This window comes from Copadichromis virginalis, linkage group LG17 (genome assembly GCF_057382275.1).
Source record: "Copadichromis virginalis isolate Kocher_CV1m ecotype Utaka linkage group LG17, C_Virginalis_male_GT1.1, whole genome shotgun sequence".
Classification (NCBI taxonomy): domain Eukaryota; kingdom Metazoa; phylum Chordata; class Actinopteri; order Cichliformes; family Cichlidae; genus Copadichromis; species Copadichromis virginalis.
In genome coordinates this window covers 16,920,370-16,938,367 of record NC_140634.1, presented here as the reverse complement: position 1 = coordinate 16,938,367, position 17,998 = coordinate 16,920,370, and the positions used below count along the sequence as shown (strand labels likewise).

General features: G+C 43.1%; 1 protein-coding gene and 3 long non-coding RNA genes across 5 annotated transcripts; 2 read left to right on the top strand and 2 right to left on the bottom strand.

Moving 5' to 3' along the window:
• Positions 1-1,051: 1,051 nt before the first annotated feature.
• On the bottom strand, positions 1,052-4,267 carry LOC146689211 (uncharacterized). 2 transcript variants are annotated; one of them, XR_014916173.1, is made up of 3 exons: positions 4,208-4,267; positions 1,310-1,495; positions 1,052-1,230 (listed from the first exon to the last, which is right to left on the bottom strand). It is a non-coding gene; the product is annotated as an uncharacterized LOC146689211 (long non-coding RNA). The 2 variants fall into 2 exon arrangements; XR_014916172.1 differs by having other exon boundaries at positions 1,052-1,495.
• Positions 4,268-7,410: 3,143 nt separating this feature from the next.
• cdhr5-rs (cadherin-related family member 5, related sequence) lies at positions 7,411-16,309 on the top strand. The gene is made up of 14 exons (XM_085437364.1): positions 7,411-7,679; positions 8,173-8,381; positions 8,460-8,516; positions 8,599-8,691; positions 8,820-8,906; positions 8,988-9,098; positions 9,300-9,464; positions 9,690-9,780; positions 9,855-9,961; positions 10,326-10,526; positions 10,602-10,724; positions 12,578-12,656; positions 14,908-15,101; positions 15,759-16,309. Exons 1-14 carry the CDS (start codon positions 7,607-7,609, stop codon positions 16,107-16,109), a joined length of 1,941 nt encoding a protein of 646 aa, XP_085293490.1. The 5' UTR covers positions 7,411-7,606; the 3' UTR covers positions 16,110-16,309.
• On the bottom strand, positions 15,847-17,988 carry LOC146689208 (uncharacterized). Its single transcript, XR_014916132.1, has 3 exons — positions 17,809-17,988; positions 16,001-16,138; positions 15,847-15,906 (listed from the first exon to the last, which is right to left on the bottom strand). It is a non-coding gene; the product is annotated as an uncharacterized LOC146689208 (long non-coding RNA).
• LOC146689209 (uncharacterized) lies at positions 16,348-17,625 on the top strand. The gene is made up of 2 exons (XR_014916133.1): positions 16,348-16,649; positions 17,056-17,625. It is a non-coding gene; the product is annotated as an uncharacterized LOC146689209 (long non-coding RNA).
• Positions 17,989-17,998: the final 10 nt, after the last annotated feature.

Here is a 17,998-nt window from a genome sequence, read left to right as displayed (position 1 = left end):
ATGTGACTGCCCTGGGGGTGGGGGTCTTGGCCAGGTGAGTTTTATGTCACAGGTGGAGGTCTGGCAGCTCATTAAAAAGATGCAGAAGAAGAGTCAGGATGCAGCCCAGAGCCACTGATTCATCAGAGAAGCTCCAGTTTGTTCACCTGTTCTCGTGCTCGTCGCATCCAAGGCATCGCCTGTCTGCAGGCTGTCAGTGAAGCTGCTCATTCACCTTTTGTTTTAAAGTAATGACACCCCACTGTGTGGGTGGAACTGCCTGCACTCCTGCAGATATCTGAGTTTGTGTGTCTCTGAAGTAGCTTCATCACAGTCTGATGTGATGACCTCCTTCATCAGAGTGGGGAGACCCCTTAATGACCAGAGGTAACCATGGTGATGGGGAGCATCTCATCCACACATGTAATAAACATGGGTGTTCAGAAGTCCATCTGGAAATCAGAGGGCTTTATTCTGCTCAAATGACTAAGTTGTGGAGCTGACTTTGCTTCATCTGTGTGTTGATTTAGGTTTACTCAATAAAAACATGTAGAGTAAAACAGAGAGCTTTTCTATCTCAGCTTTGAGCTTCATCAAGACTCTGCAGACTCAGGGTGTCTGTGATGTAGCTGAAGCATGAACAGCACACAGACAGCAGCAGCTCTTCACTTCACAGACCAATTCCCAGGCCGTGTTTTATTAACTGTCCCGTACAAACACCCGGGCCTCGGCCACCCTCTGCAAAACAAACTGAGAGCTGAAACACACACTCATGCTCAGCAGTGATGAAAACACCATAAAAACATGAACAAATGCTGGAAATAAAAATGAGTGAAGGGCTGAAACACAGTATGCAAAAGTCTTGGGCCACCCCTCATTACTTTATAATCCAAGCAGCCAGATTTTTCTGTATTGTTAAAGTATTCTTGAGCAATAGCTCTGCAGCTTTCTAAAGGCTGCTTTTCACTGTTTTAGACCAGTCCTTGTATTGGAATGTTTTTTGTGTGTTAGAAGTTTGCGTGCCTGAACTTGCCACGGCACAGTGGCCCGTGGAAAAGGGATGGACTCGGTGTAACAAAAGAGTCTTTATTCACAACGCTTGGAAGCTAACAGAAAACTTAGACTATTATTAAGGAAATTAAACTAGACGTCTGAGGCAAGAGAAACTATGACCATAACAAAACTATGACTAGATAGCAGTGACGACTGGGTGCAGGGACTGGGCAGGGGAAACTTTGGCTGGCCAGGGCACTGAAACAGAGGAGAGAGCAGTCACGGGAATCCAACAGAGAGCTGTTAATCCGAGAATAATTACACTGGGCTGCCTTACGTGCTTGCAGGTGGAGGTTGCTTGGAGGGGGAAGACAGGAGACAAAGGTTCAGGTGAGTACTGCGTGAAATGCAGGGAGGCAGGCCAGAGAGACTGGCAGTTTGAAAGGGGAGACGTTACCGGCAGCTGCAAACCAGAATCCAGGAGAGCTTGTACGGAGGAGACTTGGTAGGTGGGTTCCAGATGCTGACGAGAAAACAGAGGAATAAGGTAAGTACACACGATGATACACCAAGGTACAGACGTGAGGCCGAGAACTGACTAAAGTTGGCAGATAATCTGGCGAAGACTAGTTGTGCGCAGGTCATAAATACTGCCGGTGTGATTGCCATCAGGTGAGGAAAAACAAAGACTCCACCCAGAGGGGAGGAACCGATGCAGTGGAAAACTACCCAGACCCTGACAGAACTCTGACCTCTGAATCAATCAAGCATGAAAAGGCTCCTAAATCAAGGATGAACCAGTGTTATGTCTGCATATAATAGACACCTGAGGAAAGAACCAGGTTTAAATTGTGTCTTTAGGCTCTTTATTACTAGCAGCATGTCACACAAACACAACAAGGTGATTCCACAAGAGCTGTTAGCTGACAACTTGGAATTGGTTTTCAGCATGGTGTGCAGTGTGTCCCTAAAAATAAGAGAGAAATATGTACAGAAGAAGTGTGAGGGCTAAACCTTTCTACAACAGATGAACAGGATCTGAAAGTCATTAAAAAAAATCCAGCAAAGACCTGACAGAGGAGCTGAGAGATGATCTGGACCTTCAGCTGATCATCTACTGTTCACTCAAGTCTCGCCAGAATTGTTCTCAGCTGTCAAGAGGCTGTTCTTAATGAAGGGAAACAGGGAGGAAAGACTGAGGCATGAAAATGACACTAGAAGTGGACTGAAAATTAGAGGAACAGCTCTCTGTGTGCTGACAGAGGCTTTCAGGCCTGATAGTATATGAAGAAGAAGCTGCTGAGCAGCAGCTGAAGGAGGAGAGACACATCAACATGTCCTGTCAGGACTGATTTACCAGATATACAACTGAACCTCCACCGAGGTACTGCGGACATGCATGTAATAACACCTGAACCCCGAGGCCTCTGGAGGTGACCTAAAATGTAGTCTAGTTTCTGAAACCGTGAATGTTTACCATAGTTAACATTGTTAACATGTTGGGTAAGTGGGACTCACTGTGATCAAAAATCAGCTTTTACTTAGGCTTTAAAAACTGGACCTTCAGGGGAACATGAACACAGCTGGCAGATCTTCCCAGACTTGTACTAATGACCTCAATGCTGGATCACCTCCATGATCAGTACACAGTGACCTCCCTGCAGCAGGATCGCTGTTTCAGCTTCCTCTCACTTATCTCATATCCAAATGATCATTCAGGAGGAACAGGAAGCTCTGGCCTTGGTCAGACGACCAGAAACAGATCTGAGATCCACATAAAGGTCAGAGCAGCAGAACAAAGACACAGCAGCTCAGCCGGACAAATTAACCTTTAAATAATGCTGAAGGCGGAAAGATGAGGATGAGAAAGACGAAGGTGCAGGATAATGGTGAAGGGTAGGGGTGCTCCAGGTTTTAAAACAGGATTTAAATGTGGAGAAGAACAGCTGGACACACAGTGTTGATCACAGGATTCACACCTGAGTGTGTTCAGCAGGTCCTTTCCACTGTGAAAGCAATGAGTCACTGACATGAGTCAGGCCACAGAAGAAGAAGAAGAAGAAGAAGAGGAGCACCGTGTGTGGCGCTGACTCTCCCAGCATGGTTTGGTGTTTTGAGTGTTTGTAATCTGAGCTCATCGGTCAGGTTTCCCATCTGCAGACTGAAACAGTCAGAAATATCTGAAGCTTGCCGTTTGCTATCAGAATGAAACGTGATGGTTCAGGGCTGATCGGCGACTCTGTTCACTACTCTGCACAGAAAATGATGCTCGATGTCATCGATGAAGCTGTGAAATTACTCCCTGTTTGAGGAACCAAATGACACACGTTTTCTATCAACAGTATCTATGAACAGGCTGCAGGTATTACTACACTGAATGTAAACCAATGGCCTTCTGCTTCAGTCCCACTTACAAGACATGGTAATAGTGTAAGACATGGTCATAGTTTTCCTGGGGTAGAGACTATATGAATCTCTTAGGATTTCCACAACTTTGACAAAACACAATGAAAAGGCTTATTGAGTCCATTAATAATATTACAACCACAAAGTGCAACAATAAACACATTCTTTTAAAAAATGAATTAACATAAACACACTTGTCCTCCCATCTGCCTTTTTAACTGTATTTGTTAAACATAATAAATTGGTTTGTTTTTAACTGTTTTAATACTTGTTATGGCACTAAACAATTTACATGATATGTTTTTTTTTAATCAACTGACAATGTGACACCTCTTTTATTATTTTTTCACCTCCTTTACAAAAATAATTTAAACTTACTGTTTTAATGCAATCTACAAACTATATAAAGTGCAATGCTCCTTTTAATGGGGGGCTCTCTTACTGAGTTGAACCTAGGCAGTCACCATTAATGATAAAGTAACTTCATTAACTAATAGCCGGCATTAAAGTACAAAAATGTTCTCATAGCCAGAAAAATACCACATAGTATGAAAACTGTTGAGCTCAGCAGTAGTTCAGCAGTTTCTTGTTTGGTTTAGGTTAACTTACACACACACACACACACACACACACACACACACACACACACACACACACTATTCTACATTAAGCCAAGCCTGCTAGCATTAGCATCAAGTAAGCTACAGCCCAAAATCACAATTCATACACAATTCTCATAACAAAGCACTTCTTTTACTAAGTTTTCCACTTAGTAAGCTTAGTAAGTAATCTCTCTAGTCTTCAATAATGTTAATGCATATTTACTAACCCGTGGTAAAGAACAGAAACAGCACACACACATTGAGCGGTGTTAGCTTCACAATACAAAGAGTTATTTTTCTGCTTCACACACTTACCACCTGTATGATAAACGCCCTCTAGTGTCTGGATGTGGAATAGCATGTTAATGCCCGAAACTGCCACAAAAGTGCTTGACTGACAGGTTAACAAAACAAACATTAATTTCGAAAAAAAATCTTCACAGGTGATTGTTTTTCTCTTTATCTTTTAAAGTATCATATTTTAACAGATTACTGTTTGCACAGAGAACCGATTAGGCTTCTTTTGTGTGCAGGTGCAGGTCAGGAATCAGTTTATCCATACACTCAGTGAAACTACACTCATCCCCACGGTTACAGCCTTAAAGCTTTCTTTTAGCGTGATTAGTGATCAAACATCTGACACGCACATGGATGTGTATGTGTTTGTAACTATGTTTGGATCAGAGGTCACTGACTCTGATTGGTTCCTCCAGCTGTTCTCTGACCGCCCAAAAAGGAGGAGGTGAGGATGAGGGTGGACCTCAGAGTCCTGATCCAGGTTCCCCGATAAAACTGCTGTCATTTGATTAATGAGAGCATGCTCGCCTCCATTCAAAGAGCATGCTCAGTAGCGACTGTTTCATTAAGTCCATTAAGAGTATCCCCACACCTGAGCTAGCCGACTTCATTCCTGCCAAAATAAAGGGCTTGAATGCAAGAATCACAGCTGTTTTAGACTTTCCAGATGTGGAAGCGAATGGATCAAACACGGCACCAGACGAAAAGGAAGAAAAATTGCCTCCTTTTCAGGCTTTCAACACTACCAGAACCTGGACAGATATGACGAACAGGAAACTGAATGTTCATGAACGTCAGTGAGGAAAACTGTACACGTGACAGCAGCCACAACCAATGAGACAAAAGAACTTCTGACATGTGACAAGGTGGTAACTCAACCCAAGATTAGAATCCTTGCAGATGGCAGTGACAGTTACTCATAGTCATGTGACATGTTCAGTCCTGTGACCTGTGAAACAGGACGTGTTCATTTATGGCTCTGTGTTTGTCTGTGTGCCCACCCCACTCAGAGCCTCCTGTAACACCACATTAATTAAACATTTTCTTCTTCTACAAACAAAACTTAACAATAAAGGAGTCAGCTGAGAGCTTATTGGCTCTCTGACAGGAAATACTGACTAAAACAGCGTCTCCAAGGATGTGGATGTTTTACTTCTGTGTGTTTGAAATAAGCTCTGAAAGCAGCAGCAGGTGGAACCAACAGGATCCTGCTGCTTCAAAGTCCTGCAGCATGTTGGCCTACTTATCCTGCTCATTAATGCCGGGTAAGCCTCTAATGCTCTCTCTCTCTCTCACACACACACACACACACACACACACACACACACACACACACACACACACAGTGACAAGGCGCTCTGTTCTCTGGGGACAAAGCAGAACAACAGATCAAGGCTGAAACACAAAAACATGAATGTGTGATGACATGAGGATGAAATCAGCAGCAAGGTCAAGAGACATCGGCCGACTGTAGGCCAGCAGAAGAGAGCGAGGTGAGTCTGTGTGAGGATGAAGAGTTGGTAAGAGGAAAAAGTGAAGTGGCAGGTGAAGGGTTAACACAGGCCAACACGCAGCGATCTGAACCAACGGCTGTAAAAACTCTGGTCGTGTGTGTCTGTCGCTGTGTTGTTTTACTCCTTGTGATTTGTGTCATTTTATTCCTCTGTTCTCTTACACTTTCGATCAGGGATGTTAAACTCTTTCACATCCTGGGCCTCGTACGTGGGGGGGGGGGGGGGGGGGGGTCAGACTGGTGAAACTGGCCTTCCTGTCAGCGTAAAGATGTTTAACTGCACATTTAATCCCTGAGTCATCTGAATATAAGATAAAGAAGTACAACTCCGGTGGCACATTTCAGTTTCTCTAAATGACAAAGAAATGTTGCTCCAGGTTTCGATAGCACTGCCCTGTAACAGGAAGTTTTTTTTCATTTACAGAAAATGTTTGTTCTTTCTTTTCTTTTAAGCTGGGAACCCATCATGATAAAAAAAAAAAAAAAAGACATTTCTATAGCAGATTGCAAAAAGACAGGAACTTTTCTGTCACTTTATCTGTTACTTAATTACTGTGGTGTACTATGATTGTGCGTGTGTGAGTGTGCGTGAGTGTGTGCATGTATGGCGAACATTAAACACTTTGTTCCGTCAAGTTTGATCAAGCTTTTTCAGCCTGTGATGGGACCTTGAATCAAACTGAGGTGTGAGGTTTATGTTTGAGCACACAGGGACTGAAGAGAAGGAAGCTGAGCTCGTGGTTGAGGAGACCAATGCAGGAAACTGTTCACCAGCAGGAAACCTTCGAGGAGGACGTTTCAATCATAGGCCTTCATCATCAGTCTGTTTTTTATGAGACTCTACACATCCTCGAGGCTGCAGGAGCATCCCTGATGTAGATGGAGAGAACACAGCAGAGCCTTTCAAAATAAAACCTGGATAAGGTGCAGTGATGATTTTCAGCTGAACACGTATAAAGTCGTGATGACCTGATAAAGACATATGAGCAGCGGTGTCAGCCTCTGATCCTCCTCTCGCTGATCCGAATTTTAAAAAAAATACCACAGCTTGAGTTTCATCCAGTTTTGACTCCACAGCTGCAGCTGAAGGTCATAAAAAATATGATCATGTGACATTTTAGTGGACCGCGGCAGAGCTCAGGGCTCATATTTTCAGTTTGGTCACGTCTTGTTTGTTCACCGCTCTGAGGTCAGCTCTGTTTGACCACTGCAGAGTTCCACCTCAGGACCTTTTTGTCACATGTGAACACAGCAGACTACACTGTGACCTCTGAGTTCGTATTTCCAGCTCATAGATAAAATCTGCTCAGATGTTACGTTCACACAGTGATTATGAAACAAGTGAAATGAATCTGAGAACTCACACAAACAGGCTAACAAATCACCTCAACGGAGCTGAGCCAGATGTTTTATACTATAAGGTGATGAACAACAATATTAGAGAGAAATCCACAGCAGTTAGACGATGGTGTAGAGACTAAGGTCATTTCATCTCAGTCATAACTTCATATATCAAATATATTTCAAGATATATAGGTTTTTTTTTACATATTCCACTGAGCCACACTTGTTGCCTGACAGCAAGAAGTTCCTAAGTTCAATTTGACCAACTGGGGCCTTTCTGTGTGGAGTTTGCATGTACTCTGACTTCCTCCCACAGTCCCCTGGGTGTACCCTCAGACAGCTGGGATAGGCTCTAGCCCTCCCTACCTGAGAAACTTGGCTGGTTGTGTTGATTGTTGGTTGGTTGACTTTGTTGATGCTCTTTACCTATACTGCTCACTGACTTTGTGTTACCAGGTGGAGGAGGTCAAAGATGAAGATGTTGAGGTCCTGCAGGCTGCTGCTGTGGCAGGTGGCTCTCAGACTTTCTTATAATGTTGTTATAGGTAAGACAATTCAAAAACGGCTTTTCTCTGATATCAGGCACTTTGCCGTCGTCAGTGCCTTTTTGTCCACGGTGGTGCAGCGGTTACTAAGAAGGTTCCCGGTTTGAATCTCAATGTTGGATTAGGGTTTTTTGAGCATGATCTATGCCTGTGTGGGCTCTGTCGGATATCCTGGCTTCCTTCCAAGTCCTAAGACGTGCTCGATTGGGTAACTGGCAACTGTAAAATAATGGGAATGTGAGGTAAATACGGTGCAGCATGATTTGGTTAAATGTGGCTAGTAATCTAAGGTTGGTTTAAGGTGATGTGATAAAAAGATCCTGAAGTCCTAATCAGGACTAAAAAAGTAACTCTCTACTTTCAGACACTCCTGAGAAGTTTGTCTTTAAATATGTCTTTAGATAACAACAGAACCGGATCAATGAAACCATAATCAGTTATTGATCGTCCTCACTGCCACGGACACATCAGATATCCTCTGCTTCATCCTCAGCGAGCCTATGTCGGGAGGGCTCCGACATCTTCACCTCAGTCAGAGAGAATAGTCCAACAGGTGAATTCATCTCCAGCATCAACATCACTGCAGGTCCACGAGCTAACACCATCCGCCTGTGTCTGTCGGGACGCAACGCCAACTGGTTCTACTTAGAGGGCCGGACCATCAGACTCAACTCCTCAGTGTTCAGAGTCCTCGACCGAGAGGTACACCTGAACACCTCTCACCTGCAGCAGAAATACATCTTAAAATGTCTCACCTCATGCTGGATCTCTGTCTGACAGGTGGAGGGATCAGTGCTCATTGCAGAGCTAATTTGCTATGAAAATGACATCATACAGGTAAGTCATCTGAGGTCCTGTGCTGAGCGGTAAATACATTTGATGACTCAGAGTCGCTCAGGTGAGTCTGCACCTGTTTCAGGGTAACTACAGGATTTTGGTGGAGATTCTGAATGAAAATGACAACAAACCAAACTTCCTGTTGGAGACAATTCAGCCGTTCACCATCAGTGAGGTACAACCAGAAAAATTACCTTCATCTTAACCAGCCAATGAGCATCCATCACATGTACATCGTTTTAACAGGTGCCTCAGGTGTTTCCTCACCTGTGTAAACAGGATTTTTCATTGTTTTGTGTGTAGCTGACAGCAGTGAACTCGGTGGTTTTCACTGTGAAGGCTGTTGATGCAGATGGGGACATGATCAGCTACATCATCGACCCGTCATCAGTAAGAATAACGCCCACCAATTGCTGCTTGACCACGAGCTGCAGCTCTTTATTATCTCACCTGTCATCTGTCTGCCTGCAGCAAGATGCCGAGTTCTTCAGGATCGACCTGCCCAATACTGGAAAGGTAGTTCTGAACAAACCTCTGGACTATGAGACGAGAACTCACCTGCATCTCATCATGTGGGCCCAGGTAACATTTAGACAGGTGATACATCCAGGTAATCAGGGTGAGGTCAGAGGTTTTATTTTACTGCGAAGTCATCACAGGACATTACACTCTAACCAGCAGGAATGCAAGACTATTCAACAAAAAAAACAAACCCTGTGATATCTGATCGTCAAATTATCACAGAAAAGTGAAAATAATGTCACACCTCTACATACCTGACAGGAATCAAACACTGTGGACAAGTTCAACACATCTGCTGTTCTCAACATCAACATCGAGGATGGTGATGACCAGTATCCTCACTTCTTGCCCTGCACACCTGTGTCTCCAGGTGTGCCTGTCTGCATGAATCCCACCTACACAACCAACATCACACAGAAACACCAGGTAAATACCCGAGGAACCAGGTGGATGCAATTATTTACAAACTGGCTTCTGAAAACATTACCAGACCATAAAATGTCAATAAAAACAGCCCAATGTTTCTGGAGATGTTTTTCAGTATCACAATATTTTCAAGTCATTTAGATTTTAGCGTCCCAGCATTTAGGGAACAAGTTTTATACCTGTCCACATACCTGCAGGTATTTATTTATTTATTTTTTGTTTCAGGACGTGGGTCTGGACTTTTCTCCTGGCCCAATCACAGCAGAGGATGGAGACAAAGGGATCAATGCTCCTCTCACCTACACCATCCTCTCTGGTCAGACTCACTCACACTCACCATTAGACTCATGTACAAACATGTGTGTACAGGTGTGTTTGCTTCACCCACAGGTGATGATCAGGGCAGGTTCACGATCAACAACACAACAGGTGAGATCAGGTTAACCAGAGCAGCAGATGATCAACGACTGACAACAAACTACATGCTCACAATCATGGTAACGACATACCTTCCTGTTTTCTGCTTCATTCACAGCAATTGGCCACAGTATGTCTTTTATACTGTCTTCCTTCTCTCACCCCTACCTGTCACTGCTGATGGCTGCCCCTCCCTGAGCCGGGTTCTGCCGGAGGTTTCTTCCTGTTAAAAGGAAGTTTTTCCGTCCCACTGTTGCCAAACTCATAGCACTTATCATATGATTGTTGGGTTTTTCTCTCTATGCATTAGTGTAGGGTCTACCTTACAATATAAAGTGCCTTGAGGTGACTGATATTGTGATTTGGGGCTGTATTAATAAAATTGAATTGAATTGAATTGAATTGAAAACTGTGAGACATCTACTTTCCCTCTCACCTGTACAGGTATGCCAGGTGGATGACAGGTTGAAGTACAGTGTGGCGTCAGTTCTGGTCAGAGTTCTCTATGAGAACGCATTTCCTCCGGCCTTCAACAGAACCACTTACAAAGGTTTCATCATCCAGAGCTCTAGCCCTGCCTCCATCGTCTCCACCTATGGGAACCAGGTGTTGCAGGTCCAGGTGTCAGACCGTGACTTCCCTGATGTAAGAACACATGCTACACTACCTGTGTTACTTACATCATCATATCAGTGAGTCATCTCTACTGTCAAATCACAGGGCAGGAACCCAAATATCCACTATTTGCTCCATCCTCCATCCGAATTGTATCAAGTCACAAAGGAGGGGGTTCTGATCGCCAAGACAAACCAACTACGCGCCTTTGACAGACAAATCCTACAGGTGAGTTAGACATAGATCAAACCAACTCACCTGTTAAACACCACCAGTATACTGTCACCACCAGTATCACGATTAGCTGCCGCTGCTAGCACCAACTCAATGTCTCATTGAGAGAGTGGATCCATGGTCTTATAGGTGGAATTTTTCCACCTTAAAATAATATCAGAAGTCTGAATAAGCAATAATGAGGGGTAGAGGCTTGATGGGCCTGACCTTCACCTGTAAGATGGGAATCAGGTGATTTTCAGTTTGTTAACTTTAATCCCAGGTTGGTTGGATGTGGTTTGAATTAGCTGAACCTGAAATTATTTTAAAGGGTGGATCTATCCTGGATGGTTTCTCTGTGTGTATCAGTGTCTGCAGGAGGTCAGTGACCATTACCAGGTCCAGTTTCCTTCACCTCCAATAAAATGATCAGTGTGCTTGGTAGAATAATGTTTAACATCAGGAAATTAGATAGTTTATATCTCACGATGATACATCATGTTCCGATTGAAATAAAACAGCTGTGCCTCAAATATGGAGTAAGCAAGAAACTAACAGCCATGTTTGGAACATCAGTGAAAGTGTAGCTGATGGTTAACTGCAGAGAGGTAGTTACGCTAATATAAACTTATGAGCACAGAAAGATGGAGGAACATCTGCTATCTGCTAAAGTGATATCAGTAAAGTTCATGTTGAGAGACAAACGGCACCATATGACAGGAAGAAGATGCTGAAAATAGACCAAGGTCAGCCCAGAGGTCTGAGGTGATCCTCAGTAACTCTTACTGCTACCTGGTTTAGATTACTCTGAAAAAGTTCTGGACCTCAGCTTCAGATCCACATTGATTCTTCTCTGGGACGTTCAATTTTTGGTGTCCAGCACCCAGTGAGCGGACAGAGTGCAGTTGCACCACAAGTTTTTAAAAACTTAAAGACATGCTTCACAGAATAAAAGGCTGAAGAGGCTGAGAATAAATACTTTTATCCAATGAAACTAGAAACAGAGGCCTGGAGCACATTAACTTGTTAAAACTGGGTTTTAGAACTTTTAGGTCATATTACAATAACTCTTGAACATTTGGCGGTATCGAAAAATTCCAATAGGTCCAAAAAGCATTAACTCTGTGCTTTTTCACTGATATTAGAGTCATTATTGGAACCCCAGGCAGGGCGCCACATCCAAATCTTGGCAAATAAAACTGAAAACAACACAGCAAACAGCAAAAACGTCTCTGTGGAGCTGCTGTGACACCATACTTAGCAGATTACAGTAATGACCCTAATATCAGTGAAAAGCACAGACTCACTGCTTTCAGGAACCATTGGAATTCTTTCAACTGAGCAAATGGTTTGGGGGTTACGGGAGTTGCAGATGTTTAAAAAAAGGGTGCAAAACCCCTGTCTGATGGCAGTGACAGGTGGTTAAAAAGCAGAGCCTCAACCGATGAGGAGACAATAGGAAGACAGCAAAGTAGTTTTTTTTCACTGCAGTACAATTTTTCAGTTTTAGTGTGATTCTACAGAAACAAACTAAGCTGAAGAAAGAAAAGTCCCCCTGTAGTCAAAGAATGCTAAAAATAAATCTGTTTGGATTTGTAAGAAAACATCTCTGTGAAATAACAAGGCCTCGGGCTGCAGTGAGACATCTTTCAGGTGGAAGTGATCCAAACACCAGAATCAGCAGGAGGAGAGACTGAAGATCAGGACTAAAAGCTTCACAGTGTGAATCCCCTTCAGCTCTTTGAACACTTTAATGTTGGTCTAGAAAAATCAAACAAACACAACAGTTTTTAATCATTACTTTGGATGATTTTTGGTTTTAACCTTAAGGCTGACCCGTGAACAATGCTCTAATGTCCGCTCTGCAGGTCATCGCCAGAGATGAAGAGTCGGGAGAAGAAGTGTCAGCTTCAGTGGACATCGAAGTCCTGCAGAGAGGCCAAGCAGGTGAGCATGAAACCTGAGAACATGCGTTAATATGAACATACAAACACACATATTACAAACATGAAGCTGTGACATTACACAAGGTGTTATTTGACACTATTACTGATATTGTTACTCCTGCTCCACCTGCTGCCATTATTCCTTCTAATGAAGACTGTGAAACATTTCTTTCTTTCTAGAAAAAATAAGTAATGTAAGGAAAAAATTGTCCCCACCAGCATCTGCATTGTCAGTTCCTACGCCATCTCGGCCTGTCATTTTAGAAAGCTTTTTACCCGTCTCACTATCAGAGCTGGTAAAAATAGTTAATGCAATGAAAGCATCCTCCTGTTCACTCGACATTTTACCCGCATCGTATTTCAAAAATGTCTTCCACTCTATTGGTCCCTGTGTGCTCACCATAGTTAACACCTCACTGGGGTCTGGTAAAGTCCATGCTTATTTTAAAACTGCTGCTATACACCCCCTGTTAAAAAAACCCACGCTGGACCCATCTCTCACTAGCAATTACAGACCAATCTCAAAAATACTGTTAATTGCTCAGATATTAGAGAAGGTTGTGGCTAAGCAGCTTACAGCAGTTTTAGACAAACATAATAATATATCCATCCATCCATCCATCCATTCGCTTCCGCTTCTCCTTTTCAGGGTCGCGGGGGGCGCTGGAGCCTATCCCAGCTGTCATAGGGCGAAAGGCGGGGTACACCCTGGACAGGTCACCAGTCTGTCGCAGGGCTAACACACAGGGACAGACAACCATTCACACTCACATTCACACATTCAATAATATATTTGACAAATTTCAGTCTGGCTTTCGTGGAGCTCATTCTACTGAGACAGCCCTTCTTAGAGTTTCCAGTGACATTCTGATGCAAAACGATGCAGAAAAATGTTCTGTACTCCTAATGTTGGACCTCACGTCAGCCTTTGACACCGTTGACCATTACATTTTTCTTGAAAGGCTGAAATACTGGGTTGGTGTATCTGGGTCTGCCTTAGAGTAGTTCTCCTCGTATCTCTATGAATGATACTTTTCTGTGGCGGTCTCTAAGTACAGGTCATCTTCCACGTCCCTGTCCTATGGTGTGCCACAACATTCTGTGCTGGGGCCCTTATTGTTTTTAATATATCTACTTCCTCTCCGGCATATTTTGAGCCCCTTTGAGGACATTCGCTACCACTGCTATGCAGATGACATCCAGCTATATATTTCTTTTAAACCAGAAGATGTTTCTAAGCTGCAGATTCTAAATGTGTGCTTAGAATCCATCAAAGGTTGGATGGCTGACAACTTCCTCCAACTTAATGAAGAAAAGACCGAAGTCCTTGTATGTGCTCCAGACAGACATGTACCTAACATAATGAATGCTCTTGGTCCTCTTTCAACATTTGTGAAATCGTCTATCAGGAACCTAGGGGTAACCTTTGATTCTGCTCTTACCCTGGATGTTCACGTCAAATCTCTGGTTCAGTCCTGCTTCTATCATTTAAGAAGCATTTCTAAATTGAGCCCTTTAGTATCTCATACTGAACTGGAGATTGTTATTCATGCATTCATTTCACCATGATTGAACTACTGTAATTCACTGTTTACATGTCTAAACAAAAACTGCAGTCTGCAGATTGTCCAAAATGCTGCAGCAAGGCTTCTGACAAAAACATCTAAGTACTCTCATGTAACACCGTTGCTTATACAGCTGCACTGGCTCCCCGTTGAATTCAGAGTCCATTTTAAGATACTGGTTCTGACATTTAAAGCTCTTCAAGGATAAGCACCAGCCTACATCATTGAACTTTTACAGCCCTATGTCCCTAGTAGGTCCCTGAGGTCTTGTGATCAGGGCCTACTTGTTATTCAGCATACAAGGCTGAAAACCAAGGGAGACAGAGCTTTTGCCACTGTGGCCGCCAGACTGTGGAACGCTCTTCCTCAGAACTTAAGATCTGCGGACTCACTTTTAAAAAACAACTAAAAACACATCTTTTTAGAATTGCATTTTGTTAACTTTTGTCTGTTTTTGTCTTATACCTTGTGAAGCACTTTGTGATCTTTTATTTAGAAATGTGCTATATAAATAAAATTTTACTTACTTACTTACAAGAGGGGGCTGAATGCGAGCGGTCAAAGGTAACTGATCACTAATTCTTTGATGAGTAGGAAGGACATTGATCTGTTTCCTTTATTAGATAAACACACACACACATTCACAGCTCCCATGATGCTTTTACTGAAATAACTTCTGTGTTTCAGTGCCAAGTGGTGCGTTCAAGGAGCAACAGTTGTTTGGAGACGTGGACAGCACGCTGGCAGGAGGAATCGCTGTGCTTATCCTCATCGTGCTGCTCTCTGCGATTCTGTTTCTGCTACTTTGGACCGTCCATAGGAGACGCGTGCAGAACCCTGAGGATCGCCCCGCCATCGCCTTCGGAAAACATCCCAATGTGGTACGAAGTAAAACCTTTAACACACCTGAGGGGGTGTTTGAATTTCACACACCAGCCGGACAGAGAGCATGAGGGTCTAATGTGATGTAATTCATCATCCACCCATCCACCTTTCATGGAGTTGGTGTTGAAGCCTATGACAGCTGCCTCTTTGACCCGTTTTATTAAACCACAGGTTAGAAATCTTTGAATAGTCTTTTGTTTGAAATTTCATGAGGAAATAAATGCTGTGTTCATTCTGCTGAACCGCCTGAAACATGAAGCTATGAGTCAGACTGAGATGTTAAACTGTTGTCTAGAGCGTTTCTGCAGCATCACATATTCAGACTGCTGTTTCTGAGGTTTGTTCCGCTCACAGGTTCAGATGATAAAATCTGTTGTGTCTCAGATATTAAACTGAGTCATGTGTGTCATCTCTCTGCAGAGGTTACTGTGGTTTCACATGGTGAGTTATTCTGAATGTGATGTCGCTTCCTGTGGTTTCAGTACTCGTGTCATGTGGTGAACAGTAGATCCTGAAGTCCTCAAACACAGCTTTCATTGATGTCATGATTTTACTATTTAACACATTGGTTCCTCTTTAGCTCCTGTTTATAGCAGGACTTTATGCGCAGTCTGACTCAGGTGAGAGACTGACCTGTGCTGTGTGATTCTCAGGTGAGCAGCCCACCTGTCTTCGTGGACGAGTCGTCACACGGCAGCAGAGCTTTTACTCGTCAGTCTGGCAGTTTTCATGGCAGACAAGGAGTTTACACCAGGAGGCCATCTCTGCTTCCTCCTCCATCATCATCACAGCTCAGCGAGCCTGGAGAGAGCAGGACCAGACCCCCTCTTCCTCCTCCATCATCATCATCACACCTGTTTACTGTTGCAGAGAAACATGAAGGTGGAGCTCACACCTGGGAGGATCTGAGGTTGCCAGTTGAGCCCGCAAGTATTCATGGTGAAGACATACCAGCAGTCAACACTGGGATGCCTCAGAGAGACGAAAACATGAAGACTGATTGATCAGAGGAGATGCCACTGGTGTCCAAACCCTACCAATCAGAAACCAGAAAGAAACAAGTCACATATTCAGCCAATTAAAGAGCAGGAATCCAAACTGTACTTTAGTCATACTCGTGATTCACTTTTTTTTCTTCTGGCGGCCTTATTGGGGGTTTTTTGTGGAGAAAAAAAGTTCAAAAATAAAAACAAACTTTTAATGATGTCAGTCTTTTTATTGTTTCCAGAAGATTAATTAATTTTGTTCTGATAATCAGATCTCGACTTTAATAAATCAGGATTTTACAGACACATTTGTAAAATCAACCCAGCCATCTGTCCGTCCATCCAGCCATCATCAATCCAGGTATCCATTTGTCTGTCCATCCATCCTTTACTGTTAAAAGTCCGCTTGTTCATTGTAACTGTTTATACTACGTTACCCATGATGCACCTCGGTATCTGTACTTCCGGTTGGGAACGTGTTCAGTGCAGTTCTGCACAGATGGGAGGTGTGTCGGAGGATAACGTATTTACTTGCATTCCTGTGTGAGTGCTTACCATGTGAGTATTGTAAGATGAGAGTGATGCTTGTTTGACTTTATCTGTGTAATTTGCTACGTAAGAGGCTAGTCCCGTTGCTATCGCTAAGATATGTTTTTTGACCTACTACAGGCAGGCTTGTGTTCAGCCCAGATTTCATTCCATATATGACTTACTGTCAAGCATTGTGGTTGTAGGTGGATGTAACTATTTACTATGTTTATTCTCTGAAGCGTTGTAATCTGCAGAGGTCTGGTTTGCCAATGTATATCCGAGCCAGAAATTAATTTATGGTCTTAGGGTGCCATCTAGTGGCCATGAGGTTATGGCAGATTGTATAACATTACGCTGGAAACCCACAGTACTGTAGAAGGGGTACACTGCTATCCATAGTGGTTAATACAAATGTTTGTTTTTCTGTTTACAGATGACCACACACACCCATATACACACTCACACCCCCTTTACCTGCATGTGAATACTGTAATGCCTCCCTACCAACGCTGTACATCCTGTTGATGTCATCTGCCACCTCCTTAGTAAAGTTATTTGAACTACATCACTGTGGAGTACCATTCCTTCTGACCGAGGACGACTCAGTTGAAGCGTGATCGGCAATCAGTGCAAACATACATTACATTTACCTTACCCTAACCTGTCACCTGAGGAGTCAGTCTTGTGTTCATGTTTATCAATCAGGACTATTGATCAGTTTCTTCTTTTTTTGGTTGTAAAAAAAAATCATCATCCCCTACTGCAGCTCTCGAGGTGGAAGCTAAAGCTCTTCACCTTCCTCACTTCTCCCTGGCTCTTCTTCACACTAAAAACAGTTATCATGTTTCCAGTGAGAGATCACGTGACCGGTAGTCCTTGTGACATCATCGTGTTGCAGAAAAAAGCATATTAAACACATAAAGAAAAATTTATAAAACGGATCAGTATTGATTACCTGCACTGATAATGTCTGATAATAAAACACATTTTATTTAATATTTTTCATTGGTATCTGTCAAATTTCTGTTGTGCTCTTTATTGTTTTATTCTGATTAATTCTTTCTGAATGGATATTGATTGTTTGTGATAAACAGGTCAACAAAAACTAAACGCTTGTTTTAAGTTTCCGGAAGGAGGAAGGGAGGATCCTGGAGACTACCAAAGAAAACAAAGTCCGTAAAGTTACCTGAAGAGAGGCGTAACTCGCCGGATGCCGCCTGACACACCTTCACAATAAAAGATTTAGCGTTTAGAACTGTCAGGATGTTTGTTTGTTGCGGTGTGGTTCTGTCCTGGGGCCCGTTCTTCGTACCTCGCTAAGTAGGTTAGCCGGATTAGATTGTTGACGATTTCGCGTGATCCTGGATCAGTCGGTT

Excerpts from the sequence above, each read along its gene's own strand:
- cdhr5-rs (XM_085437364.1), top strand. The coding sequence starts at position 7,607 with ATGAAGATGTTGAGGTCCTGCAGGCTGCTGCTGTGGCAGGTGGCTCTC. Across the intron at positions 7,680-8,172 it reads TTCTTATAATGTTGTTATAG|CGAGCCTATGTCGGGAGGGC; the intron begins GTAAGACAATTC and ends CTTCATCCTCAG. Across the intron at positions 15,102-15,758 it reads TCGGAAAACATCCCAATGTG|GTGAGCAGCCCACCTGTCTT; the intron begins GTACGAAGTAAA and ends TGTGATTCTCAG.